This window comes from Balaenoptera acutorostrata, chromosome 14, assembly GCF_949987535.1.
Source record: "Balaenoptera acutorostrata chromosome 14, mBalAcu1.1, whole genome shotgun sequence".
In the NCBI taxonomy this organism is placed as follows: Eukaryota; Metazoa; Chordata; class Mammalia; order Artiodactyla; family Balaenopteridae; genus Balaenoptera; species Balaenoptera acutorostrata.
Window position 1 is genome coordinate 71,157,149 of NC_080077.1, and position 27,818 is coordinate 71,184,966.

At 40.8% G+C, this 27,818-nt stretch overlaps 1 protein-coding gene across 2 annotated transcripts in view; it reads right to left on the reverse strand.

Moving 5' to 3' along the window:
• CFAP206 (cilia and flagella associated protein 206) overlaps positions 1–27,818 on the reverse strand; it is a 66,776-nt gene that overhangs the window by 29,174 nt on the left and 9,784 nt on the right. The window contains exons 5-16 of one of the 2 annotated variants that reach the window (XM_057527545.1): positions 19,726–20,144; positions 19,041–19,524; positions 13,280–13,486; positions 13,093–13,149; positions 9,217–9,379; positions 7,631–7,759; positions 6,305–6,389; positions 5,520–5,550; positions 4,523–4,615; positions 3,735–4,085; positions 2,364–2,472; positions 348–431 (exon numbers count right to left, since the gene is read on the reverse strand). In XM_057527545.1, the coding sequence (XP_057383528.1) occupies positions 348–431; positions 2,364–2,472; positions 3,735–4,085; positions 4,523–4,615; positions 5,520–5,550; positions 6,305–6,389; positions 7,631–7,759; positions 9,217–9,246 (912 nt within the window). In that variant the 5' untranslated portion in view covers positions 9,247–9,379; positions 13,093–13,149; positions 13,280–13,486; positions 19,041–19,524; positions 19,726–20,144. Of the gene's footprint in view, positions 1–347; positions 432–2,363; positions 2,477–3,734; positions 4,086–4,522; positions 4,616–5,519; positions 5,551–6,304; positions 6,390–7,630; positions 7,760–9,216; positions 9,380–13,092; positions 13,150–13,279; positions 13,487–19,040; positions 19,525–19,725; positions 20,145–27,818 lie in introns of those variants that run through there. The other variant, XM_057527546.1, reaches the window with a different exon arrangement.

The following is a 27,818-nucleotide window of genomic DNA, read 5'->3' on the forward strand; positions in this document are numbered from 1 at the left end:
AGAGGGAGTCTGGGAAAGCCTATTATTTTCCAAAAAGAAAGTGACAGACCCAATTGCATACACATTTTTACCTTTGTCCTCTTACCTTATGCCTGCCTAGAGGTGGGAGAGCTATCTTGTGACCCTGGGGTGAAAACACATGCATGCTGGTAACCTAGGAAGTCAGGAAAAATAGCCTATGTACCTCTAGACTTCGTTTTATGTGAAAAAATAAACCTCTCATTTGTTTGCACCACTATTTGGTAGGGTTTTCTTTCAAGGAGCTGAAGGCAATATTGACCAACACAAATACTATATTTAGAATTGCAAGTAAGTAATTCAGAATTTGAGAACTGTTGGATAATCACCTTTACAAGTTTCTGCACATCACCTTTCACGAGAGTTCTATCCGTGTTAAAGCCATTACTTGGGTCCAGGACAACAGCTTTCACCTGAGAGTAGGAAAGAGTCCATTAAATTTATTTCATGTTACTACAAAATTAGTTTAACAATTTTCCATTTTTTAAATAACTGCCTCTTGACTACCCAACCATTGATTATTCAGCTGATTTTCTTATAACCCAATTCATCCACACCTTCATTAGAGGCTGAAAAAAGGGAGCAATAAACATCAAATCTGAACATGGTGTTAGAAAAAAGACATGGAGAAACAGGTTGAAAGCAATGGCTAGACTTTACATTGGGAAACTGAATATTTTTATCGTATTTTTTATTGTGTATTGTTAAAACAAAAGCAAGAGTAGAGAGACTGAGGCAGGAGACAGATGGGCTCCAGGCTAGGCATTTACCTCTAGCCTCCTGTTTACATTTCATAGGGCAGGAAAAAGTGGGCTTCAGGCCAGACACTTACAGCTAGTCTCCTGTTTGCATTTCCTGAGACAGGAGTTAGATGGGCTCCAGGTTAGACGTTTAAAATCAGTCTCCTATTTACTCTCCGAAATGGAAGCTACCACAGGGACAGGGTAAATAGCCAAGTTTTGTCTCTTGGGGATGCCTTAAGATAACAGTCATGGGGAGAACAAAGAGGGGCACAAACTTGTTTGAGTAAAGGATCAAGGGATCTCCGCTTCCCTCCTCCCCCACCTTGGGGCAAGGGAGACACTAGGCGTGCGCAGAAAGTCTCCTTGGGGGTCAAAAGCCAGGGGACAATGCCAGGCCACAATGAATCTTGCTTCTCCCAGATGCCTTTGCATCGAGATCCATCTTGGCTGAGAGGTGCATGCGCACCTAGGGAGAGGGTCCTGAAACAAATTAGCCAGGGGTGAAAAAACAAGACGATTGCCAGAAGGAAGGCAAAGACCTGGAAGAACTGACCTACATAAATGATTTAACTGCATGTTTACTGCACTCCTCCTCATTAGGGAGGACGCCCACACCCTTTCTCTCCAGATGTGCATCTTTGCCTAGCTTCTTTTTTTCTTTTTTAATAAATTTATTTATTTATTTGTTTATTTTTGGCTGCATTGGGTCTTTGTTGCTGCACACGGGCTTTCTCTAGTGTCAGAGAGTGGGGGCTACTCTTCGTTGTGGTGCGTAGGCTTCTCATTGCGGTGGCTTCTCCTTTTGCAGGGCACAGGCTCTAGGCACACGGGCTCCACTAGCTGCGGTACATGGGCTCAGTAGTTGTGGCTTGTGGGCTCTACAGCACAGGCTCAGTAGTTGTGGCGCACGGGCTTAGCTGCTCCACGGCAATGTGGGATCTTCCCGGACCAGGGATCAAACCCGTGTCCCCTGCATTGGCAGGCGGATTCTTAACCACTGCGCCACCAGGGAAGTCCCTGCCTAGCTTCTGTCTTAACTAAAGAAACTGTTTCTCTGTGTGCTCTCCCACTTCTTGTCTCTAAGAATAAACCTTCTACCTGTTTTTACAGTTTTTGCCTCCATGAGAAATGCATTTTTCACTGGGGACAAGAGCCAGGGAAAAATAGCTTCTAGCCTCTAGCCCTTGCTGGTCTGGTGGCTAGGATTCCTGGTTTTCATCCAGGCTACCCAGGTTCAACTCCTGGGCAGGGAATTAAGATCTCGTTTCACGCCATCGTTCACTGCTGCCTCTCCAAGATCAAGGCAATCAGTAATTTTTACAACAGTGAACAAAAATACAATCTTAAAAAAACTCCCACATAGGAAAACATTATTGATGTTTCTAAAACTTATCAAGATCTTCTAAATCAGTCTCCTAAATCGAGAACTAACATGCTTTATAGACTTAAAAAAAATATTTTTGGCTAACTTGTCCAATGGTCTCAGTATGTTTTCAACGGAATAACAGTTAGGAAAACACCACAGAATTTTAAGAGGAAAATGGGCACCGCTTAAACACATTTTTAAATAAAGCAGTAATTCACAAAAATATTCATTCTTACCATAAAAGCAACCAGAGTTTCAGAAACAATCTCTCCATGGGCCGCACATTCTTGTCCTATTTCTCGAATGATATTCTTTATAACACTTTCAGCCTGAGTGGGAGGCATTCTGGCTAAATAAAAAGATTTTTTTAAATTGCATTTATATACTATTTTTTCCTCTTTAGATTTCACCACTAACATATTTGTAAAGTCATATTATTTATTAACTTATTAGTATTTACGAGTAACTAGGCCCCTCCTGTTTTCACTACTTTGTATCATATTTATAAAAATGACAGTGAGAGCAATTGGAATGTTTCAAATGATTGAAACATTCCCTCTTTATTTATATGATGGTGGTCACCAAAAGTACATTTATAGCATGATATTTTTAAATTTAAAAAAAGGTTAAACACTATTGGGGGCAGGGAGTAGTAGAATTAATGAGAAACCCCACTCGCATTTGTGTAGGCGGCCGAGTACAGCTTGAAAGAGGAAATGCTTATTCCACCACATTCTCTAAATGACCTTTCATAATTATAATGACTCTTGGAAAACAATTCTTGCTTGGATCGTCTAAATTCTCTTTCTAGCACATCCAAGTTGGCATTTAGACTCTTGATGAAAAACATAAAAGCAAAAAGTATTACAGGAGTTACGCATCATGGAAATAAATGAACTCCTGGTTATTAATTCCATTTACTATAAACCAGGAAAAGGTGGCGGGTTTTAATGGCTATCAGGTTTTCTGATTCGTACCAGTAACTGAGCACAGGGGAAATAAGCATGTAGAGAATAACAAAGGCAATCCCAGGTAGATAAAGCTAACTTTCAGCATTATTAGGGTTCAGGTAAGGTTAACAACACTTGTCATCTTGTCCAATAGAACCGGAGTGCCCGGTTTCCATCGTGACCCGACCATTTTCTAGCTGAGACCTCGGGCATCTGCTTCACCTCTCTTTGAAGCGGTTTTCTCATCTGAAAAATATAGATTCGACTACTACCCTCTCCCCGGAGTTGTCGCGGGGACTGAATTCTATACATTTAGTGGTTAAAACAGTGCGTGGCAGAAGGTAAGCGCTTAAAACAGCAGCTCCTAACTAGCCCGTGCTCAAAGGTTAGCCTTGCGTGTGCGCGTGCGCGATCGCCCTCGGGCGGCGGACCCGGGCCGCTCACGACTCCCCTCAGTACCCGCCCCTGCCTGACTCTGGGAAGCCTAAACCCCCAAGTTCAGGCCGTCGGGGGCGTGCAAGCGGCCCCGAGCAGCGGCGAGCGGGCTCAGGCGCCGGCGCATTACGGGTTAGAAACCTGACCTGCGGACCTGGGCGCCTCCGGCCGGAGGTGACCGCTGTTTCCGTTCAGCGGCGGCGCCCCGAAAGGAGTCCTTACCGACAGTTCAGCCTCAACCAGGCTAGACGGGATGCTCCAGCGGCCCAGGCTCTGTCCACGGCCCCACGCTCGCTTCCTCGCGGGGTACACCCCGGGCTCAAGGGCGCGGAGCCTCGAATGGACTGACCTTGGCCGGAATGGAGAGCTGGAGCCGCGTTTACCCGATTCTTCCCCGAGGTCTTTGCGGGGACCTTCTGGGCAGCTGGGCTCTCTCGGAGGCAGCGGTGTAACCATGGAAACCGAACGCTAGGGCCCGAAGGGGGCGGGACCAGGATGTGGGTAGGGCCACGGTGGGGAGGCGTGGCTGGGTCCAAGCTTGAGAGTCTTTCCCGGGAGGATGGACGAGAATAACTGTATAAAACAAAGAGAAGCAAAATAGAGAGAGACCCAGGAACTTCCCTGGTGGTGCGGTGGTTAAGAATCCGCCTGCCAATGCAGGGAACACGAGTTCTATCCCCCGTCGGGGAAGATCCCGCATGCCGTGGAGCAACTAAGCCCGTGCACAACTACTGAGCCTGCGCTCTAGAGCCCGCGAACCACAACTGCTGAGCCCACGTGCCACAATTACTGAGCCCACGCGCAGCAATGAAAACCCAAAGCAGCCAAAAATAAAAAATAAAAATACAGAGAGACCCAAATCCCAGGCAGAAGAAGGCAGGTTCACTACACCTCAGTGGGTTAAGGGTGTCAAACACAAGATTTCTTAAGCAAGAGTATTAATTTGGTAGCATGGAAACCTATGCAGCCTTTTTTTTTTTTTAAAAAAGGGGATACAGGCCTTTTCTCACCTTCTGAGATGGCCCACACTCTGGCTGTGGAGTGTGTTTCTCTCTAAATAAATCCACTTCTTACCAATCACTCTGTCACTCACTGAATTCTTCCTGTGATGAGACATCAAGAACCTGATGCTTCATTAAGTCCCGAAACAAGTAAACTTAAAAAAAAGAAAAAATACGGGCTTCCCTGGTGGCGCAGTGGTTGAGAGTCTGCCTGCCAATGCAGGGGACATGGGTTCGAGCCCTGGTCTGGGAAGATCCCACATGCCGCGGAGCAACTAGGCCCGCGTGCCACAACTACTGAGCCTGCGCGTCTGGAGCCTGTGCTCCGCAACAAGAGAGGCTGCGATAATGAGAGACCTACGCACTGCGATGAAGAGTGGCCCCCGCTCGCCGCAACTGGAGAAAGCCCTCGCACAGAAACGAAGACCCAACACAGCCATAAATAAATAAATTTATTTTTTTAAAAAGGGGATACAGCGGGGGAGGCGAGCAGAGGCCAGTTCCTAGAGATGGGAAAACGGAAGGGTTGTATTCTTGAGAATTGCAGTGCATATAAAAGTATTGTTGCTGGAAATAATCAAACAATCCACAACAGGAACAGAAAAGAGTTTTAACTGAGGCCTACAGCCCTAGACACAGCCTCTCAGATAACTCTGAGGAATTGCTTCTGAAAAGCATGGTTTTCAACAGTTTTATATTTTGTCAGAACAAAGAATATCAAACAAGTCAGGGATGCATTCCTTCAAGGTTTCAAAAAAACAGATTAGCATGTACACAGCCAGTCAGTATGGCCTTGGCACCAGGAAGGAAGTCTTATCGTTGAAGGAGTACCAGCATTGGCTGCCAAGGAAAGAGCTCTAATTTTAACACGGACAGGGTCAATGCACTTTTCTTTAATGATTAAAGCAGATGTACAGTGTATGTTTGATAGGCCACAAACCGGCTGTTTTAGTTAGCATAAAATTCAAGTTAAATTACGTATAAGCCAGGATGACTTTCCCCATACCTCAATATGTGAACATTTCTTCCATTAGTATCTAGTTTTAAAAAAAACAAAAGAAGGATCACAGTTTAATTTCATGTCCTCTTGTTCAAAGGAAGTCAGTAATAGGATAGCCCAAGATGCCAGAAGAGAAACTGCACGTTCTAGAAGCACATACAACGCATCCGAGTCTGGAGATGGAATAATGAGGTTTTGTCCTTTAACAGTAATGTTCGTTAGGTCTACCTACTGACATGAAAGTACGAAACAGCATTAAAATGATACTAGAAGCAGAGCATCAAACAACAAAGTTTTATTTTTAAAAAGGCTACTGCCAGTAATTTTTCTCAAATTGCAAGCAAATATACCAAATAAACTTTACTTAAGGACATTCACAAATTATTAGAAAATGAATCAACACAAAAAATATGCAAGTCATAGTATAAAAGGATTATTTATCTTCCCCTTCTAGAAAATTTTTGTGGAATGTGGATGAAGCTTGTGCAAAAATAGATTTTTAGAGTAGCAAGATACATAAGAGCAAAACACTGGAAATACAAACACCTGAGACTTAAGGAATGTTGATAAAGTAAAACATTAGGCAGGCATTTAAAATGTGAGTAAAAACCTGGTGTTTGCCTTATATTTTTAAAAAGCCAAATGCAAAATATATATACAGTATGACCTCAACTATATTCATATACATATATACATAATATATAAAAAGTATATAAGTCAATTTACCAATATCCTTAGCAGTGTGTGGATCTGAGTAAGTTATTTATTTTATTTATTACTTTATTACTTACCTGAGTATGGGTTAGTTATTATTTTTATTCCTTTATACTTTTCTGGATTTCTAGATTTTCTATAATGAGTATATAGTCTTATGATCTATAAAACAAAATAGAGAAAAAAATGAGAGGACTAGCGATTCGTAGAGACTGAGCCCAATTTGGAAACTGTAAATACACAAGGTGACACAACAAAAAAGAAAGTGATATAGAAAAATTTTAACAGTGGTTATATCTAGGCAATGAGAGCATGGCTGTTTTCGTCTTTATACTGTAAGATATCTACCAAAATGTGTTTCATGAGCATATATTACTTATGTTAGAATATTAAGTATTTTTGGGGACTCCCCTGGAGGTCCAGTGGTTAAGACTCTACGCTTCCACTGCAGGGGGCACGGGTTCAACCCCTGGTTGGGGAACTAAGATCCTGCAGGCTGCGTGGCATGGCCAAAAAAAACAAACAAGAAACAAGAATATTAAATATTTTTTAAGATGGTAAGAATAATTCCATCATGTTAGGTATAATTTTAAACTAATGGGCAAATCCTGGCACAAATACTTCCTGAGTGTGTCTGATACTGCTAATTGCCTACCTAATATACAAGTTCTTCTCCCTTACCAACCCTGATTGTGTTGTAAATGACAATGTTCTATTCTGAAAGAAAAAAAAAAGATATCTCAACACCCCCCGCTTTCAGCTAGGGGTGACGTGTGACATGGTCCTGGCCAATAAGATGTAAGTGGAGTCAGTGGATGGAGAGGCAGAGAAAGCCCTTTCATTTTTATGTCTATCTCCTTCCCTTTTCTTTGTACTTGAAATGAGAAGGTACTGGCCGAAGTTCCAGCAGCCTTATTGTGAACATGAAGATGAGAACCACAGCTTAAGGGTGAGGAAACAAAACTCTTAAAAAGAGCCTGAGCTCCTGGTGATATCTCAGAGCAGCCATATCAGTCTTCTTGACTGGCTACCTCCAGACTTCCCATAACATCAGAGAAAATAAACCTCTATCTCATTATTTAGGTTTTCTGCTACATTCAGCCAAATTCAATCCCTAACTGCTACCTACAATAGGTGTGACTTTGGAAGTATTATTTAGTCTTTTGTGCTACATTGAATAATTGGCCCTAATTCTTCACTGCTCCTTGCACGCACACCCTCGTTATGGACTTATGTGGAGTATCCTTCCTTGCCCTTTGATTTTCAGTTTAGCTATATGACCTGCTTTGGCCAATGGGATGTATGGAAGTGACAGTGTATCAAGTTCAGAGTCAAGGCCTTAAGAGACCCCACGTGTCTTCTTTCCCTCTTGAGCTTGTGTCACTGTCATGAGAAGAACATACCCTGGCTAGCTCTTGGGTCCCAGGAGAAGAATGAGTGGCATATGGAGCAGAATTGCCTGAACCAGTCTTTCGGTGAGATGCAGAGCTGTCCAGATGGGCCCAACCTAGATCAGCCCAACTCCAGCCAACCTATAGATGTGTGATAACAAATAAGCATTGTTTTAAACCACTGAGTTTGGGGGTAGCTTATTATACAATATTACTGATAATAGTTCATCTATAAACCTCTCAATGGTCCAAATTTCTCATTTATGAAACAAAGATAATAATAGCATCTACCTCATAGATTTGTTAGAATAAAATGAGGGAATCCTTATGAAGCACTTAGCATAGTGTCTGGCATAGCTTAAGGGATCAATACATTTTAGATATGATTATTACCTTTAACACTATTGTAGACAAGATCAATATGAAAATGTATTTCACACTCCCATGACTTACTGGACTTCCAGTCTTTGTAGAACAAGTTTTTTCTAGTTTTAACATGGCAGCAATTTAAAAAGAAACATGGAGGAACTAGAGAGCCTCCAAAAAATGATAAGAAGAATCTTGTCAGAAAGAAATGGAAGGAGTTGGATATATTTACCTTAAGGAAAACATGGCCTGAGAACTAGTCTCAGTTTTGTTAGAAGAGAAAGAGGACTTCATGTTGTTTCAGAACACCAGATTACAAATCTACAGACAGTAGTGGATCTAACTTAACATAAAACAGAGTTGAGCAGTTGTGATGGAAGTCATAGGAGAGAAAGTGAGCTCCATTTTACTGAGTGTTTTTAACTCAAAGATAAATAGGATTACCTTCACGAAATGGCATAGACTTAATTCCTATGATTAAGTGACTTTAAGATGTCAGGGATCAGGGACTATCACACTTTTAAACAGGGGAATATATATATGTGAGTGAGTGTGTGTGTGTGTGTGTGTGTGTGTGTGTGTGTTTGTATTTCCCTAAAGTCTTAAGGGAAAATGAGTTGAGCATTTTAGCATGTTTACTAACTTTTGTTGAATGGTGGACAGTGTAAATGTTATCCTTGTTGAGTGTCTGAATTTTGTTGTCTCCCTTCAAGGAGTGTTGAGCTTTGGTGTTTTTTTAGGCAGTTAAGTTATTTGTGTATCATTTTGATTCCTTTGAAAACTGTGTTTCAGCTGTACTAGGATGAGGCTAGAGTAGTCTTCACTCCAGGGATAATTTTGCCCCACTACTAAGTAATGACTGCTCAGAGGTTTTCACTGAGGACTTCCCACTATGACTGGTCAGAGCTCAAATGTCTGCCCATCCTCTGATTTCTGGGAATCATTTAGCTTGCAACTCCCTGGTTATTCTTTGATGGGCTGTGTGGATTTTCAGTCGATGTATGCACAGCCAAACATTTAGCAAAGACTCAGATTTATGGAGCTGTGGGTTTTTTGTTGTTTTTTGTTGTTTTTTTAAAAAAACTCTGCCCTTCAAATTCCAGCTCCCTCAGCCTCTGGGAATGCTGGTCTCTGTCTCCTCAACTCAGCTAGATCTCTAGTCTCTGTTTGGGTTTATTTTCTGAGCATTCTGGAAATTGCCTCCATGCAGAAAGTTAGGGCAGGCATTCAACCTTATATGCTCCCTTTTTCTCAGGCATCATAGTCCTGTGCTGTCTTCCAATGTCTGAAAACAGTTGCTTTATATATTTTGTCCAGTTTTCTTGTTGTTTGTGGCAGGAAGTTCACTTCAGTCCTTGTTATTCCATCATGGTCAGAAATGGAACTGTGGATAATCTTGGAGAGAGGATAATAGGAAACAGTCATCTAGGAGAGTAGAAAACTATGCTTAATAGAAAATTTCAGTTCATTGCTGAGAAGAATGGATATTCATCTGAAGGTTACGATCATGAATATAAAGTGAAAGCAATCTGCCAAGTGACGTGACTTTCTTCAGACATTGCTGAGTAGCTCAGGGGCCGCCTGGGAAAAATAGATAGTTTTCCTAGTCCAGAATTGGAGTGTTGCCAGAATAGCTGTTATAATGATAGATCAGGATTTTTAAACCAGCCTTGATCAACAAAAGCAATTTAGCAGTTCTTTAGATATTGCAAAGACCTTACTAAGAAAGTTTCCATTTACTAACAGAGATATATAATGAACATTTGCAAGAGTTTACCAAGTTATTTCACAGATAATAACAAATGAGTGGTTCCTTACAACAGCGTCACAAGAGCGTGAACTATTATTGTTCATTGCATTCTACAAATTCAAGATTCAGAGAGCAAAAAAGACCAGCCTAAGATTACACAGCTACTAAGTCACAGGGCCATCTTAGTTCTATTGCTCAAATCAGTATTTAAAATTTGAAGGGAACTCTTTTAAGATTCTAAGAAAAGTTCTAGACTCTTTCCCCCAGAAAAATGCATAAGGTCCCTAATTTTACATGTAATTTCAGAGAATTCAGATTCTCTGAAACTCATGCAAGTGTCAGTAGATTAAGATTCTCGAATGCACCTGGACAGTGGTTATGTGGATGTTCACTTTATAATTATGTTTTCTGTATATGCTCTATTTCATAATAAAAAGTAAAGAAAAGGCACAATAATGTAGAACTCCTCTACTTTGGGTTATGCTTTTTGGCTACAGATCATTAAAATAGAGCTGCATCCTGGTTTCCAAAAAATCCTCAAAAGTTAAAAAAATCCAGATCTTGTGCTTTTCACCATACCTCATTCTTCTTCTCCATTATTATCCATATGCTATGCAATGGTTGGCTACTTTTAAAAGAAAAAAAAACACAGCCATTGTGTTAGTCTATATAATATACGTGGTATACCAATTTTGAAATGGAGCAAGTCATAGTCTTAGAATTAGCTGACAATTTCCTTTCCCAGTTTAACTTTCCTTCTCCACAAAAATGCTTGCTAATGGAAAGGGAAGCTGAATTTTCAGGGTAATGACGAAAAAGAAACTGTGGCACAAGCAAGACAATGCAAGTCGCTCCTTACTGCAGATTCCCTTAGAAAAAGCATGAACTATTTTCAGTCTACTTCCCACGTCCTTTCAGTCAAGAAGATCACAAGATAATTTTTAAAAAAATATTTATTTATTTATTCGGTTGCATTGGGTCTTAGTTGCAGCAGGCAGGCCCCTTAGTTGTGGCAGGTGGGCTCCTTAGTTGCGGCTCACTGGCTCCTTAGTTGTGGCATGCCTGTGGGCTCTAGTTACCAGACCAGGGATCGAACCTGGGCCCCCTGCACTGGGGGCACAGAGTCTTATCCACTGCGGCGCCAGGGAAGTCCCACAAGATCATTTCTTAATCATCTTCCTTAGAAAGATTCCTCTTTAGAGGTTAGTTACATGGGCACAGATATGAAGAGGCAGAAAAAAAGCAAATTTTGAGTTTCCTGACACAAAAATAGCAAGCTTCTTAAGTTCATTAGGCTGACCCTTAAAAATCTACTTTTCTTTATGATTGTCAATTACCTTTAAAGATAAGATGAATGATGAGCAAAAGCATAAATTATTTTTGTTTCCCACCTTTTTCTCCATCACATGAATCAGCCAGTGGGGAAACAACAAACCTTAAGATCAGATTTTCACAACCTAGATGGGGTTGGGGGGAACCTGAAACACTTACTGCAGATCCCCAAGCATGGGGTCCTGCTCTTTCATGTGCTGCAAGAGAATTGAAATTACAAGAACACAAAATGAAAAAATTAAATCAGTGAATTCTATTAGAATCAAAATCGAGCCTCTAAAAGAAAAGTGAAGGCAAAAGGTTCTTTCTTAAAGGTATTTACCCCCCAAACCAGGTAAATATCGTACACATAAAAAAAAAATTTTCGTACACATAGTCCTAATGAGGAAAGCAGGATCTAAAGCATAAAAACCTTTGCATTACAGCCTCTGTGGAAGTGATTCTCAACGCTGGAGAATGAGGGATAGCATATCAGAAATACTGTGGGAGCCCCCATGGTAAACTCTGGTATCTTATCTACTTACCTACTCTGTATATGCAGATAATGTTACTAGGTAGCTTTCACCCACCCACTCCCACACCCATCTCCCCAATCCTTACATTAAGAACCAAGTCTTCATTATTGTCTCTTGAATTACTTCAATTCTCTCCATTCCCACTTCTCCTGAATTTATTAAAGCAACTACTTTTTGGGGGGCTGGGCCTGGATTACTACAGCAGCCAACTAAATGAGCTCCCTGCCTCCAGTCTCGTATCCCTCCAAATCCTTGCCTACACTAAAACGATAATTCAAAAATGGAAATCTGATCAAGTCATTCCTCTGCCTAAAATCTTATGAAGGCTTCTCAGTGGCCTTGGGGTAAAGTCCAAACTCCTTGGCATGGCATACAAGGTGATCATGATCTGATCTCAGCTCAGCCATCCAACCTCAGCTCTCACAACTACCTCCACTCCCCCAAGACCACACTCTTTCTACTCTCTGGCCATGTTGCATTACTTGCTGGCCTCTAGATCTTTGCACAGAGGTTACTTCCTCTATCTGAATGTCCCTTTTCCCTCTTCACCTGGTTAATTCCTCCATGTTTTCAGAAGCCATGTCTCCTATGAAACTTTCTCTGACCTGTCAATATTGGGTTTAGAGTCCTAAATCTTCACCTCCATCTGATTCCAAAACATTTTCACCATCCCAAGAGGAATGTCCATAGCCCATCCCCACAGTACATACACCTGACAGAGCTCTCAGTACTCTTGGGGAGTCTATTTTCTTGTCTGTCTCCCCCACTAGACCACAAGCTCCTTGAAGGCAGGGAACATATTTTGTGGAATCCCCAGCTTCCCTAAGAACAGAGCCTGGGATGTAATAGTCACACCAGACGATCTGGGTTAGGGAGGTGAGTTTAGGAGTGGGTGAGTGAAAAAAAAGAGAAATTTTAGATGGCTTTAATGTCTTTACTGAGAAGTTAGCGTGATTTTGGAAGGAATTACAATTTTGGAGGGAAAAGAGGGGGCATTTAAATGAGAGGTCTTCAGAAGATCTTCCTCTGACATAACTTTTGACTCTCATGCTTTAGGATGTCTTACCTACCTCCAAGTACCCCTTTAAACATCCCTAGGAAGAGAGGATGCTTAGTCTTCTCTCCTTCCATCCATGCCTCAAACTAGAGTTGGCAGTTTCCAATGATGCCTGGGCTTCAGAAGGTGGGCGCTGACTGAGTTACAGATCCCTAGACTTACAGGAAGAGCAGGTGTTGGAGGTGGGCATGAGGCCTGGGGATTGGGCTCCAGACTGAATTTCATCTTTGTGCTTCCCTCTCCCTCTGAAGGGCACTACAGCATGGCTCCCAAGGACAAACTTTAATTTTGTACTGTCTAAACCCTTACTAAAGAAATAATATTTTCAGGCTCACAGACATAGAAAACAAACTTATGGTTACCAAAGGGGAAAGGGGGGGAGGGATAAATTAGGAGTTTGGGATTAACAGATACACACTACTATATATAAAATAGATAAACAATAAAGACCTACCGTACAGCATAGGGAACTATATTCAATATCTTGTAATAACCTATAATGGAAAAGAATCTGAAAAAGAATATATATACATTTGATTCACTTTGCTGTATAACTGAAACTAATACGACATTGTAAATCAACTATACTACAATTTTAAAAAAAGAAATAATTTTTTTTTCTCAATTATCAAGGAACTCACCTTGCTCTGTAGTCCACAAGTCCTTATTTTTTTGAGGAGGAATTTTTTTGACCCTCTTCCAGCTTTGCTGAAATTGTAAAAGAGCTGAATTCCACTTTTAGCAGCTATTTTCTTGTGGCCAGATAATGGCCCAAAATTCCATCAGATTATTTTAAGACAGTTGTCCCTCCAATGGGTAGGGTGGGACTGCCATTTCCTCCTGGCACACTGCAAGTATATTCCACAACATCTTATGGAAAAACCCAAAATAACTTTTTGGCCAACCCAGTAGAAAGCTAGTAATAGGTCACCTGAATTTCTCACCTGCACTCCAAGCTCATTATCTCTAACACTAATCTTCTCTCCAAGCCCATCCCGCTCTTGGCATTCTTTGTTGGGATGAGTTGTCACCGATTTAATAACAGGCCCAGTGACTGAAGCAGCCCGGAACCTGCTTCAGGTAATCTTCCTTCTCTCCCTCTGTCACCCTTCACACGCAGTCTTGTCAATAAGCCAGCCCCTTCTACCTTCTTAGCCTGTCTGATGCCCATTCCCTTCCCTAATTACTTCCCTAGTTACTATGTTTGGAGGTCTCTTAAATGTTTCATCTGCTTCTAGTCTGCCCCCCTCCCAAATGCAAGGCTGATCAAGTAATTCCCTATGTACAGCTCTTTGAAGATTTCCCACTACCTACAAGAGAAAATTCAGTCCCCCTAGAATGGGATGGAAGTTCCTCCTTGATCTGGCCTCATCTCTAGACCTGCACTGTCCAATCTGGTAGCCACCAACCACATGCATCTGTTTTTAAAGTAGTTAAAATTACATGAAATTTAAAATTTAATTCTTCAGTTGCGCTAGCAACATGTGGTTAGTGGCTACCATATTTGACAGTGAAGATATAGAACTTTTCCATCATTGCAGAAAGTTCTATTGGCACTCATGCCTGCTGTACCTCAACTCGAACTTCCAAATGACTCTCACCCTTGAGCATTCTGTGCTTTGGCTAAAGCAACTTCCTTTAATTAGAATACTTGCCCTACCCAACTGTGACTTTCAAGACACAGTTCAAATGTCACCCTATTCAGTGAAGTCATTCCTAACCAAATCTCCCACCTACACATTGTTGGTCACTTCCCTCTTTGGGCCTCCACTGCACTTTATGCAGACCTCTACCCTAGAGCCCCAACACTCCTTGTCACTTATTGGTGTTCATGTCTGTTTCCCTTGAATACAGTGTGAGCTTGAGGGGTGAGGCAGGGGCCTACCAATCTTACTCATCTTTGTGTTCCAGGCTCCTAGACCAATGCCTGACATATAATACACACTCAGTAACAATTATTGTGAATGAATACATATTACAAATAAATATTCTTAAGGTCAAGAGTCTATCAGTCTTCATAAACAGCTAATACTCCAATTTAAATCCTTCACTGACAGGTAAAAACCTTGAAGAAGAAATATATTGTCATTCAGGCCATCAAAATACATCAAAAGGATATCCTCTCCTAAATCACAGTCTCATGCTAGAGCTGCGTTCCATTTAAAATTAAGCCATGAGCAGTATGACAGTTTGAGTGGGTAACTGAAGTGGTTTGACAGGTGTACCAAGATGAGCCCGACTGCACAAGGAAGCAATTCTGGCTTCAACAATTATTAGATACACACCTACAATATTAAAAGCATGAAAGTTTGGCTGGCATTTAAATATTTATTAAGTGCCTAGTATAAAAACAGTTTATCGGGACAAAAAAACACACAACCCAATAGAAAAATGGGCAGAAGACCTAAAGAGACATTTCTCCAAAGAAGACATACAGATGGCCATTAGGCACATGAAAAGATGCTCAGCATCGCTGATTATTAGAGAAATGCAAAATCAAAAATACAATGAGGGGACTTCCCTGGTGGCACAGTGGTTAAGAATCTGCCTGCCAATGCAGGGGACACGGGTTCAAGCCCTGGTCCACTAAGATCCCACATGCCGCGGAGCAACTAAGCCTGTGCACCACAACTACTGAGCCTGTGCTCTAGAGCCCGCAAGCCACAACTATTGAGCCCGTGTGCCACGGCTACTGAGGCCCGTGTGCCTAGAGCCCATGCTCCGCAACAAGAGAAGCTACCGCAATGAGAAAGCCACACAACACAATGAAGAGTAGCCTCCACTCGCCGCAACTAGAGAAAGCCCACACGCAGCAATGAAGACCCAATGCAGCTGAAAATAAATAAATAAATGAATAAATTTATATTAAAAAAAAAGTCTACGAATAATAAACGCTGGAGAGGGTGTGGAGAAAAGGGAACCCTCCTACACTGTTCATGGGAATGTAAATTGGTGCAGCCACTATGGAGAACAGTATGGAGGCTCCTCAAAAAACTAAAAATAGAGTTGCCATATGATCCTGCAATCCCACTCCTGGGCATATATTCAGACAAAACTATAATTTGAAAAGAACCCATGTTCATAGCAGCACTATTTACAATAGCCAAGACATGGAAACAATCTAAATGTCTACTGACAGATGAATAGATAAAGAAGATGTGGTATACACACACACACCCACACACACACATATATATATATATATATATATATACACAATGGAATATTACTCAGCCATAAAAAAGAATGAAATAATGCCATTTGCAGTAACATGGATGGACCTAGAGATTATCATACTAAGCGAAGTAAGAAAAAGACAAATACCATATAATACCTCCTATATGTGGAATCTAAAATATGACACAAATGAACATATCTACGAAACAGAAACAGACTCACAGACATAGAAAACAGACTTGTGGTTGCGAAGGGGTAGGGTAGGGAAGGAGTGGGAGTTAGGGATTAGTAGATGCAAACTATTATACATAGGATGGATAAACAACAAGGTCCTACTGTATAACACAGGGAACTATATTCAACATCCTGTGACAAACCATAATGGAAAAGAATATGAAAAAGAATATATATATGTATAACCAAATCACTTCACTGTACAGCAGAAATTAACACAACATTGTAAATCAACTATACTTCAATAAAATTATTTTTAAAAATAGTTTATTGGGACACTTCCCATTATAAAAGTAACATATTATCTTTATGGAAATCTGGGGGTGATAAAACTCCATCACTTACAGTTTCATTAACAAAGGCTGATATTGTTAACATATTTGTATAATTATTTATTCTGTATTTATCCATGTATGTTTTACATTCTCATCATACCTTACATTATTTTTTTAACATCTTTATTGGAGTATAATTGCTTTACAATTATTGTTAGTTTCTGCTGCATAACAAAGTGAATCAGCTATACATATACATATATCCCCATATCTCCTCCCTCTTTCATATCCCTCCCACCCTCCCTGACCCACCCCTCTAGGTGGTCACAAAGCACCGAGCTGATCTCCCTGTGCTATGCAGCTGCTTCTCACTAGCTATCTATTTTACATTTGGTAGTGAATACATCTCCGTGCCACTCTCTCACTTCATCCCAGCCTACTCTTCCTCCTCCCCGTGTCCTCAAGTCCATTCTCTACATCTGCGTCTTTATTCTTGTCCTGCCCCTAGGCTCTTCAGAACCATTTTTAAAATCAAATCTTCTTAAATAAATGGGCCAATGTTTAGGTTGTCTATTCTATTCCATTGGTCTATTGGGTGATCCCTAAACCAATACCACACTGTTTTAATTGAAATATTTGTATGATAAGGCTATGTGTCTGATACGCATCATCCCCCTGCCTGATTCTTCCTCAGGAGTATCTTAGGTTATATAATGAGTTAACGATAGCCCCTGTTTACTGGCCCCTATGTTGTTTACTTCTTCACAATATGCTTGGACTATTAGCTCAAAGCCTGCCAGTGCCAAACTCAAATTCTTACACATCCAATTGCATTAAATAGAGCCCAAACAAGCATATTTTTTAGCCATTTAGAGCCTGCCTGCCTCTCACTAAACTGCAACTAATATCTGCTAGCCATAGATAAGACAAACATTGTAGCTGTAAAAGACCCCAAACCATTGCTGCCTGTCTTAGCTCAGACAGCTACAGCAAAATACAGGCTGGGTGGCTTAAACAAAAGGTGTTTATTTCTCATAGTTCTAGAGGCTGAGAAGTCCAAGATCAAGGTGCCAGCCTGGTCAGGTTCTGGCGAGAGCTCTCTTTCTGGTTTGCAGACATTCCTGGTGTCCACATATCAAGGGTGGAGAGGCAGCAAGCCCTTTGATGTCTCTTCTTATAAGGGCACTAATGCCATCATAGGAGCTCCACCCTCATGACCTTATCTGAACCTAATACCTCCCAAAGGCACTGCTTCCCAGTACTATCATATTAGGTGTTAGGGCTTCAACATAAGAATTTGAGGAGGACAAAACATTCAGTCCATAACACTGCCCTTCAGAACTCTCTGACCAGAGACATCTCTCATTGCTGAAGAACATCATCTAGATCTGTAAGTCCCTCTCCGATTCCCCTCAGCCCTTGACTTCCTTTGCCCTCATCCTCCTTCTATTCTTGGACTTTGCTCTTCCTTATGAATTTTAGGATCATCTTTTCATGTCCCAGAAAAAAACTTATTGGGATAGTTATTGGAATTGTTTTGAATCTATAGACCTATTTGGGCAGCATGTTTAAATCTTTTTATCCTTTAAATTTTCTATTACTGAACATAAAATGTCTCATACATTTTGGCCTTAACTCTCTTTCAATAAAGTTTTAAGTTTTTATTCATAGAAGACCTGAACATCTTTTGTTATATTCTGATTGTTTGTGGCCAGTATGCAAAATTACATTGGTTTTTGTGCGTTGATTTTTGCTAAACTCTCATTAATTCTACTAATAATTTATTTGTGGATTCTCGGCTTTTCTAAGTATGCGGTGATATCATATGCCAAGAATGACTTTCATTTCTTCCTTTCTTATACATTTACTTATTTTTTTAAAATTTATTTTATTTATTTATTTTTGGCTGCGTTGGGTCTTCGTTGTTGTGCGTGGGCTTTCTCTAGTTGTGGCGAGCAGGGGCTACTCTTCCTTGCGGCCCACGGGCTTCTCATTTTGGGTCTTCTCTTGTTGTGGAGCACGGTCTCTAGGCACGCGGGCTCAGTAGCTGTGGCTCGCGGGCTCTAGAGTGCAGGCTCAGTACTTGTGGCACACAGGCTTAGTTGCTCCGTGGCATGTGGGATCTTCCCAGACCAGGGCTCGAACCCGCATCCCCTGCATTGGCAGGCTGATTCTTAACCACTACGCCACCAGGGATGCCCCCTACATTTACTTATTTTTTAATTAATATACTTTTATTTTATTTTTAAAAAGGCTTTTTAAGAGCAGTTTTAGGTTGATAGCAAAATTGAAAGGAAGATACAGAGATTTCCCAATTAGACTTTCTTTTTTAGAGAGGCATTAGGTTTACAGAAAAATGGAGCAGAAAGTTTAGAGAGTTCTCATATACTCCTCACTCGATCCCCCAGTTTCCCCTACATCTTGCATTAGTGTGGTGTATTTGTTACAATAGATGAGCCCATACTGATACAATATTACTAACTAAAGTCCATGTTTGCATTAGGGTTCACTGTGTTGTGTATTCTACAGCTTTTGACAAATGGATAATAACATGTATCCACCATTACACTATCACACAGAATAGTTTCACTGCCCTAAAACTCCCATGTACTCCACCTACTCTGCCTCCCTCTCCCCTCTTCCAGCTCCTTCCTCTTATCCCCTCCCCCAGCCCCTGACAACCACTGATCTTTTTTTTCTGTCTCTCTAGGTTTACCTTTTCCAGAGTGTCATATAGTTGGAATCATATAGCATGTAGGCTTTTCTGACTGGCTTCTTTCACTTAACGATATGCATAGAAGTTTCCTCCATCTCTTTTCCTGGCTTGATAGCTTGATTTCTTTTTAGCATTGAATAATGATGAAAGAAATTTTCACATATTGAGGTACAGGGAAAGTCATCCTGGCTTATACATAATTTAACTTGAACTTTATGCTAACGAAAACAGCCTGTTTGAGGCCTATCAAACAGACACCGTACATCTGCTTTAAAGAGAAGGGCACCTTGACCAGAAGTAAAGAATGTCCCTGTTAAAAATAAAGTTAAATGTCTCCCTTCCTTGGATGCCAATGATGGTACTCCTTTGATGATAAGACTTCTTTCCCAGGTGCCAAGGCCATACTGACCAGTTGTGTACATGCTGATCTGTTCTTCTGAAAACTTGAAGGACTCCATCTCTGACTTGTTTGATGTTCTTTATTCTGACAAGATATAAAACTATGGTGAAAACCATGCTTCTCCAGAGCAGTTCCTCAGAGATATCTGAGAGGCTGTCTTCCGGGCTACAGTCCTCAGTTTGGCTCAAATAAAACTCTTTTCTATTCCTATTATAGATTGTTTATTGATTATTTCCATCAACAACAGTAATATTCCATTATCTGGATGTACCACAGTTTGCTTACCCATTCATCCATTGAAGGATATCTTGTTTGCTTCTGAGTTTTTGCAATTATGAATAAACCTGCTATAAACATTTGTGTGCAGATTTTGTGTAGATAGATAAAAGTTTTCAACTCTTGCCCTTTTCTCATTGAAACAAACTTCACAGTGATAGTTTTGGACAGGAGGGCCAAGGGCACTGCACAGTACTGGAACCAGAGGTGGCATGGGGACAAGTTCTTTAGGGGCATCCTCCTTCCCCAATAAATACATCTAAGTAGAAAGAGCAGCGAGCTATGCGAATGCAGCTTCTAGAGAAGTCCTCAGCTCCTTCCAATATGTTGCTGCTCTAGCCAGTCCAATACAGAACATTCTGAGTATGGCCAGTGTAATAAGTCAGAGAGTCCATAGGGCGTGCTGGGAAGGGAGAGTTAGGACTGGTCTACAACAGAGAAAGACAAATATCATATGACATCACTTATGTGTGGAATCTAAAAAAATGATACAAATGAACTTATTTACAAAACAGAAATAGACCCACAGACATAGAAAACAAATTTATGGTTACCAAAGGGGAAGGGAGGGAGGGATAAATTAGGAGTCTGGGATTAGCAGATACATACTACTATATATACAATAGGTTAAACAACAAGGACCTACTGTATAGCACAGGGAACTACTCTCAGTATCTTGTAAAAACCTATAATGGAAAAGAATCTGAAAAAGAACTGAATCACTTTGCTGTACACTTGAAACTAACACAACATTGTAAATTAACTATACTTCAATAAAAAAACTTTTTTAAACATTAAAAAAAATAAAAAAGACTGGTCTACAGAGGCAAAAGTGGAATTGACAGACTAAGTAACCTCTCTGGTTTCCTCATTTTAGAAAACCATAAGAGGAGGTGTATGAACCAGAGGAGCCCTAAGTAAACCCTCAGCCCTGTAATTCTGTTATTTTAAATCTACAGTGGCCTAGATTTGCTCCATTTGTGGACTTTCTCCAGCAGCACCCTGGAACAGAAAACTGTAGCAAAGCTCAAGCTGAGGTGGAGAAATGATAGGGGACAGTGGGTTGAGCTGACCAGGGTATATATAACTGAACTTATACCTGTGGGTGTCAGGAGGCCAACCTGGCAGAAAGACTGTTACTTCTGATATCTAGTGACAGGAAGCTGAGGTCCGTGGAGCCGAAATATCAAGAAGTGATGGGGGAGGGGAGGGATAAATTGGGAGATCGGGACTGACATATACACACTACTTTACATAAAATAGGTAACTAACAAGGACCTACTGTATAGCACAAGGAACTCTACTCAGTACTCGGTAATGACCTATATGGGAAAAGAATCTAAAAAAGAGTGGATATATGTATATGTGTAACTGACTCAGTCTGCTGTACAGCAGAAACGAACACAACATTGTAAATCAACTACACTCCAATAAAAGTTAATTTAAAAAAGAAAAGAAGTGATGAAAGGTGAGTGGTGGGTCATCGGTGCTGTTACAGAAATTGTAGTCTAATGTTGGAAGGGTGGGAAGTCCAAATTTGTGATGCTCCCAGCATATATAAGTGAGACGCTACTAAAGTCCTTCAATGATGGAATTGAGGGAATGTATACTGCCAAGTATCTGACTTTCATTCCCAGAAAGAACAATAATCAGATTGTGATCCTCAGAGGTAAGCATAGCTCCCAAGAAGGAAGAAATTCCCCCCTGCTGCATGAATGTCATCTTTCATACAAAAATCAATGCAAAAAAATCAATGCAAAGAACTGCTTCCAAATTCAGCCTCAATGATACACAATATGTGACAACTACTCAAATGACTTGAATGATCCCTATGTAGACCACAGGGCCACTTTTCTTACCTATATGCTAGGGAGCCACCTGCCGTCGAAATAGGATCCTACGGCTACAATTTCTTCCACTTTTTTCCAACTACGTAACTGCATATGCTTAGCTCGAATAATCTAGACTAAGAATTTTATAGAATTTAAGAAGCCGACATAACTTTTAGTGAGAAGTAACCCACAGTACGCTCCCTGTCTCTTTTGCAAGTCAGAAAATATCTGTTAAGCATTTATATCCATTTGTTACACATTGCAATTCTCAAAGAAGTTTCTGTTACACAGGAATTAAGGAAGCGGTCTGCAATAACAAATGTCCCTGCCAGTTTCCTCCTTAGTGTTTTTGGGAATACTATTCCTTCCCTGAAATTGTCTTTGCCTGTCCCAATGCTACCCAACCTGCAACCTCAGCTCAACTCTTACCTCCTCCATGAAGGTCCGTGAAGCTGTGTGGACCTCTGCTCTATCCCCGAGGCACCCCTCTTCTTGGTACTTCATCACACATGCACTGCTTCATGGTGATATAGACTAGGAAACTAACATTTACCATATGCCAGCACTTTGTTGTAAGCACTTTATCTTTATGAACTTATTTAGTTCTCATATTAACCCCTATGAGGTAGTCACTATCATAATCTGCATTTTGCAAAAGAGGAAACTGAGGCCTAGAGAGCTTAAAAAAAGACTTTGTCCAATATCATCAAGGTTATTAAGTAGTGGAGCCATAATTAAACCCATGCATCTGCCTTCCCAACTTGTTTATAAGCACTCAGAGGACAAGAACTAAGTTGCAAAATTCTTTTGAGTTCTTATAGTGTTTAGCCTGGCGCTAGAATCTTAGGAGCGCATGTTTATAGTTTTACTACAGTTTACTGATCTTCCAGGAAATCAGAAGACCCAAGGAAGAGGATTGTTTGGTCCCATTAATCAGCCTGATATAAAACAAGTCTGGCAAGAGACTATAGTAATAACAGAGAACTTATACTGAGGCTGTACTATGAGCCTGGCACTGCGCTAAGTATTTTTATATATTAACACATTGAATCCTTTTAATACGTCATTTCAGAGAGGTACTATTATACATATTTTATGGATGAGGAAACTGAAGCACAGAGAGATGAAGTAACTTACTTGAGGTCACACAGACTCCAGCCTAAGCCTAACCTATATGCTATCGTCTCACACTTACTGTAAAAGGATGTTTATCTGCAAAGGGATTTAGAAATTGTGGAGAACACACAGTGATGAAGATAGCCTTCCTTAGAGAACACGGACTCCTAACCTTGTAATCTCCCAGTAGGACTGCACAGGCCCTCGGGGATCCCACTGGTTACTGCTGCCAGCACTGAGCTGGCCTCAGTGGGGCACTGCTCCCCTTTTAACACCTCAGCTTTTACACGCTTGCTTTTAAAACTGCGGCAATCTTGAAGCAAGGCTGGAACATTTAAACCAGAATTTACCAAAGTCCAGGGTATTAACACAAATAAAGAAATCATAACAAAAAGTACCATAATCTGGTTACAAGGTGTGGCCCGCTCTCCAAGTTTTGAACAAAATGGAGACTTGACTTTCCTTCCTGCTGTCCATCCTTGTGTCTACCACTCAAAAGCACTCAGCTGGCATCTTTTCTCTTCAAAGTCAGGCCCTTAGAGGGCTGGGTCCAGGAGGATGTGGGACTTTCCCGTGGGGTGAGCCAGAATTCAGAATTCCTGTTTCCTTTATGAGGGCCTGCCTTTTCCACAGATGATGGACATGGGAGATGAAGGGGAGATGCCTTCCCTTCAGCCACTCCTCCAGGAATGAGACCTGTTCTTAAGCTTCCACGGGACAACATCCCAAATTGAATGTCTGTATAAGATATTTACTGACACGGTAGTAGATGGTCACACACTAACTCCTTTGGCCAGGGTATCAAGAGATTAAAGGAATCCTCACACCGGGATGCCTGAGAGATTAGAGAAGCCAGCAAAATGAACGGAGTCTGGAAGGAACACAGCCGGACGAGCCAGTGTGCATGTGCAAATGGGCCCCCGAGCACGGACTAGGGGGCAGGGATGCACATTTTGTTTCCAGATACTGTAATTTGGGGTGCTAATAACCACCAGGAAGACCGCGTGTGGAGACAAAACCGAGGACAGTACACTCGTGATCACTCCTGCTAATGCTGCCTCCAAACCTGCCAGGAGCCTGGCTACCTTGAGGAGAACCAGACCCATAACTGTAGATGCTCAAAAAGCTATTCGTTAATTTCACCAACTGCCTATGTAATGCTTTTATTTTTTATTTTTTTAATAAATTTATTTTACTGATTTATTTTGGGCTACATTGGGTCTTCGTTGCTGCACGCGGGCTTTCTCTAGTTGTGGTGAGCAGGGGCTACTCTTCATTGCAGTGAGCGGGTTTCTCATTGTGGTGGCTTCTCTTGTTGCAGAGCATGGGCTCTAGGCACGCAGGTTTCAGTAGTTGTGGCATGCGGGCTTCAGTAGTTGTGGCTCGCGGGCTCTAGGGCACAGGCTCAGTAGTTGCGGCACACGGGCTTAGTTGCTCCGCGGCATGTGGGATCTTCCTGGACCAGGGCTCGAACCCGTGTCCCCTGCATTGGCAGATGGATTCTTAACCACTGTGCCACCAGGGAAGCCCTTATTTTTTTTAAAACCAACTATTTCTGAATCTGGCAACAATGCTTTACCTAGAAGATTTTTCTCTGGAGCTCACCTCTGGAATAAATTTGGTTATTTGCCTCTACAATCCACCCCATCTAGGTCAGGATAGATAGATAGATAGAAAGATTAGATAGATAGATAGATTAGATAGATAGATAGATAGATAGATAGATAGATAGATAGATGCTCACCGTGGTCCAGCAATTCCTTCTAATATGGTGCACACCAAAAGTACAAGGCTCTGCAGAGTCAGTGGTTACTGACGAGAATAGATGGAACAGTTTCTTCTACTTGAAAAGCATTTCCTTCCTGATCATGTAGAAATAATGTTATCAGTCATGTCTATTTTTTAGATGCAACTGTTTTCTAAGAAGAGCTTCTGTAGACACAGATATCTATGAGATCTTCACATAAAGTAAAGGTCCGCAAATGACAGCTCGCAGGCCAACTCCGTCCCCCTACCTGTTTATGTATTGCTTGCAAGCTAAGAAGGATTTTTATACTTTCTTAAACCGTTGAAAAAACAAAGAACAATAACATTTTGTGATGTGAAATTCTGTGAAATTCAAGTGTCAGTGTCCGTAGTAAAGTTTGATTGGGACACAGCCATGCTCATCCTAAGCACTGTCTAAGGCTGCTTTCGCTCCACAACAACGGAGTTGAGTAGTTGCACCAGAGATGGTAGGACCTGCAAAGCCTAAATATTTCATATTTGATCCTTAACAGAAAAAGTTTAGCAGTTCCTGACGTAGTGTAACAGGCACTCTTACTTTGATGCATAAACTACATCTTCATTCTTTTTCAGATCATCTCAGTGGCCTTATTTTACAGATGAAGAAATGAGAGGCCCAGAAAGGTTATTAACAGAATGATGCAGAGCCTGAACTAAAACATTTGGCCAGATTGTTTAAGCTCTCTAAACCTTAGTTGCATCACTTATCAAAAAACAGCATTGACCTCATACAGCGGTGGTGGAGGTAGAAGGGAATAATGCATATATGGGGTTTAGCACAGCGTCTGCCATAAGTGCTTACTAAACACTAAACAGCTATTTTTATTAGCTCATAATATCATTATTACTATTAAAACTCAGATCTTCTGATTCAGCCGAGTACCTTTTTCACTACCATAAACTGTACTCCCCTCAAAAAAAAAAAAAAAAAAAAGAAAAACAAGAATAGGTTATATAATCACTGGTTTTAAAATGTTTCTGGTGTTTTATCGAGACTTGAGATAGTTTCCACTCACTCCCCAGACATCTGATCCACTCATATCCTCAAGTTTCTACCAAGGTGACATCATAGCAGCCACAGATGGTCTTTGGGGAGATGAATAGCCCTTACTGAGGAAGATCTACAACCATTTTACCTCTTCTGATCTGTAAAAGGAGGAGAATGCTTGTTCTACATAACTGAAAGCTCAAAGCAGATAAGAGACATGAAGGCGCTTTGAAAAGTGAAATGTCTTTGCAGTAAAATTATACACCTATGAAGTCTTTTGCAAAAGTAGACAATTCCTAAGATCATTATCCATTCATTGGCCATCATTGGCCATCAGGAGGCTTGTCATCTTGTGATCTATGACCTAAATATAATGCTTAGGTTCTCTTTATTCCTTGATTCGGAGAGGAGCAAGCAGTACCCAGCTCAGAACTTTGGAGAGGGTGTCAGTGATGGAAGAAGAGAGAGAAAATGGTCAGCAGAGGGAAGTGAACAGATCAGGGATCTCCTGAAGCTTCCTGCCATCTACGTACCTAAGCATTACTCACCCACTCACCATGTGTCTCTCTCCTAAGGACCCTCTTTACCTCCATCAATCTGCCTTCCTTCTTCCTCATCTTTCTTTCTCCTCCTGTCTTCCCTGTTTGTTTCTTCTATCTCTTTTCCCCCACTCCATCCTGCCTCTCCTTCTTTCTCACTTTGTCTGGAGAATGTTGTTTATCATTAGTTCTTATAGGATAAAACGCTTATATTCCATGTTCTTAATGTTATATTATTCTCCCACTCATGTAAATTGTTGTTCTTATTACTTGAGAAGAAAAAATTAAATAAATAGGACTTTACTGTTTGCAAATGTGTCATTTTGTTAATCCTTGGGTCTTCTCAAAACCCCATTAGAAAGCAGTGTTCCGAGTTACAAAAGTGAAAAATGATAGCAAAAGCTTTCACTCTTTTTTTTTCTGAATAGGAAAGTGTCTCTTGACAACAAAAGAGTTTCCTGCATTGTGAACTTGGAGGATCACTTGGTTGCTTTAGCTCTTTATTTTTACTGGGGACATCTTTCTCTGATCCATTTTGAAGATGTTAATAATCATGCTATCGCCTAGCAAATAAATTCCAGTTCTCTAGCATGGTGTTCGAGAGCCTCCGTGGTTAACCCTGACCTCTCTCCAGCCTTATTTCTCACAACCCACACTTTATGGACCATATTAGATGATTTCCCTGACTCTGCCTTTCCTCCTAAACTCCTCTCTGTTTGGATTACCCAACTTCTCACCAAATCTGCCAACTGAGACTGGGCTGGTCCTTCAAGGCCCAGATCAAAACCAGCCATTTCGTTTCTCTGAACTCCTGCACCCCTTTGTTAATGCCTCCATTGGGGCACTCCCCAGATTTGGAATTGTGTTGTTCTTATCATTGTTTATGAACCCATCCTCTCCCACTACTGTCCGATATATCTCTGTAGTCCCTATGAACTTACACAACAGGTTTTCCATGAGTGCTTAATGAATGACCAAACCTACCACCTCCAGCCTAGATTTCCTATCTAAGATCTGAAAAAATTTTGATTAAAAATTTTTTTCCTTTATATTTCCATTCCATTTAGGAGTCAAATCCTTATTTAATACCAGATTGTATCTTAGCATTTCTGACATGATGTTTGATATGCCACTGCCAGGTGTTTCTCTACCTAAAATCCTAGCTCTGAGAAAAATAAAAATACCTGCCATAGGCACTTATTCAAGTGCCTGTAATCACAGAAGGACTGGGCAAACATGACTATGACTCTGATGCTGACCTTTAGGATGGCTTTAGGTTTGGTAAAACTATTACATGACCTCAAAGCTGGCTTTACTTTTAGATTCCAGTAATCCAGAAAACACTCTGAATTATTTATTTCTCGGTAATGGGTCTTAAAATGTGATGTTAACATCCTGGAAAAAATTACATTTGAATCTGTTTATAATTGAAAGAGAATATGGTTGATGATATTTCTTGGAAGTGCCCCTCTCTACAAAGAAAGTAAGAATAGGTTATACAATCATTTATTTTTAAATGTTATCGGTGCTTTATTAAGACTCAAGACACCTGATCCACTAATGTCCTCAGGTTTCTGAGAAGGTGACATCATAATGACCACAGATGGTCCTTTGGGAGACAGATATCATTTACTCAGGAAGAAAAGGCAGTATATTTTTAGCTCAGATGTCTTAGCAACATAAGAAATTAATTTTGTTAAAATCAAAAGTCATTCTCTCAAAAATCTACTGCTTTTTTTTTCTCTTTTCAAATTCAGCTATTTCCTTTCAAACCCAGCCTTTTTCATGTTTCCTTTTGAAGACTGTTATACCGTATCCTTATGACCTTTTATAAACAATCCT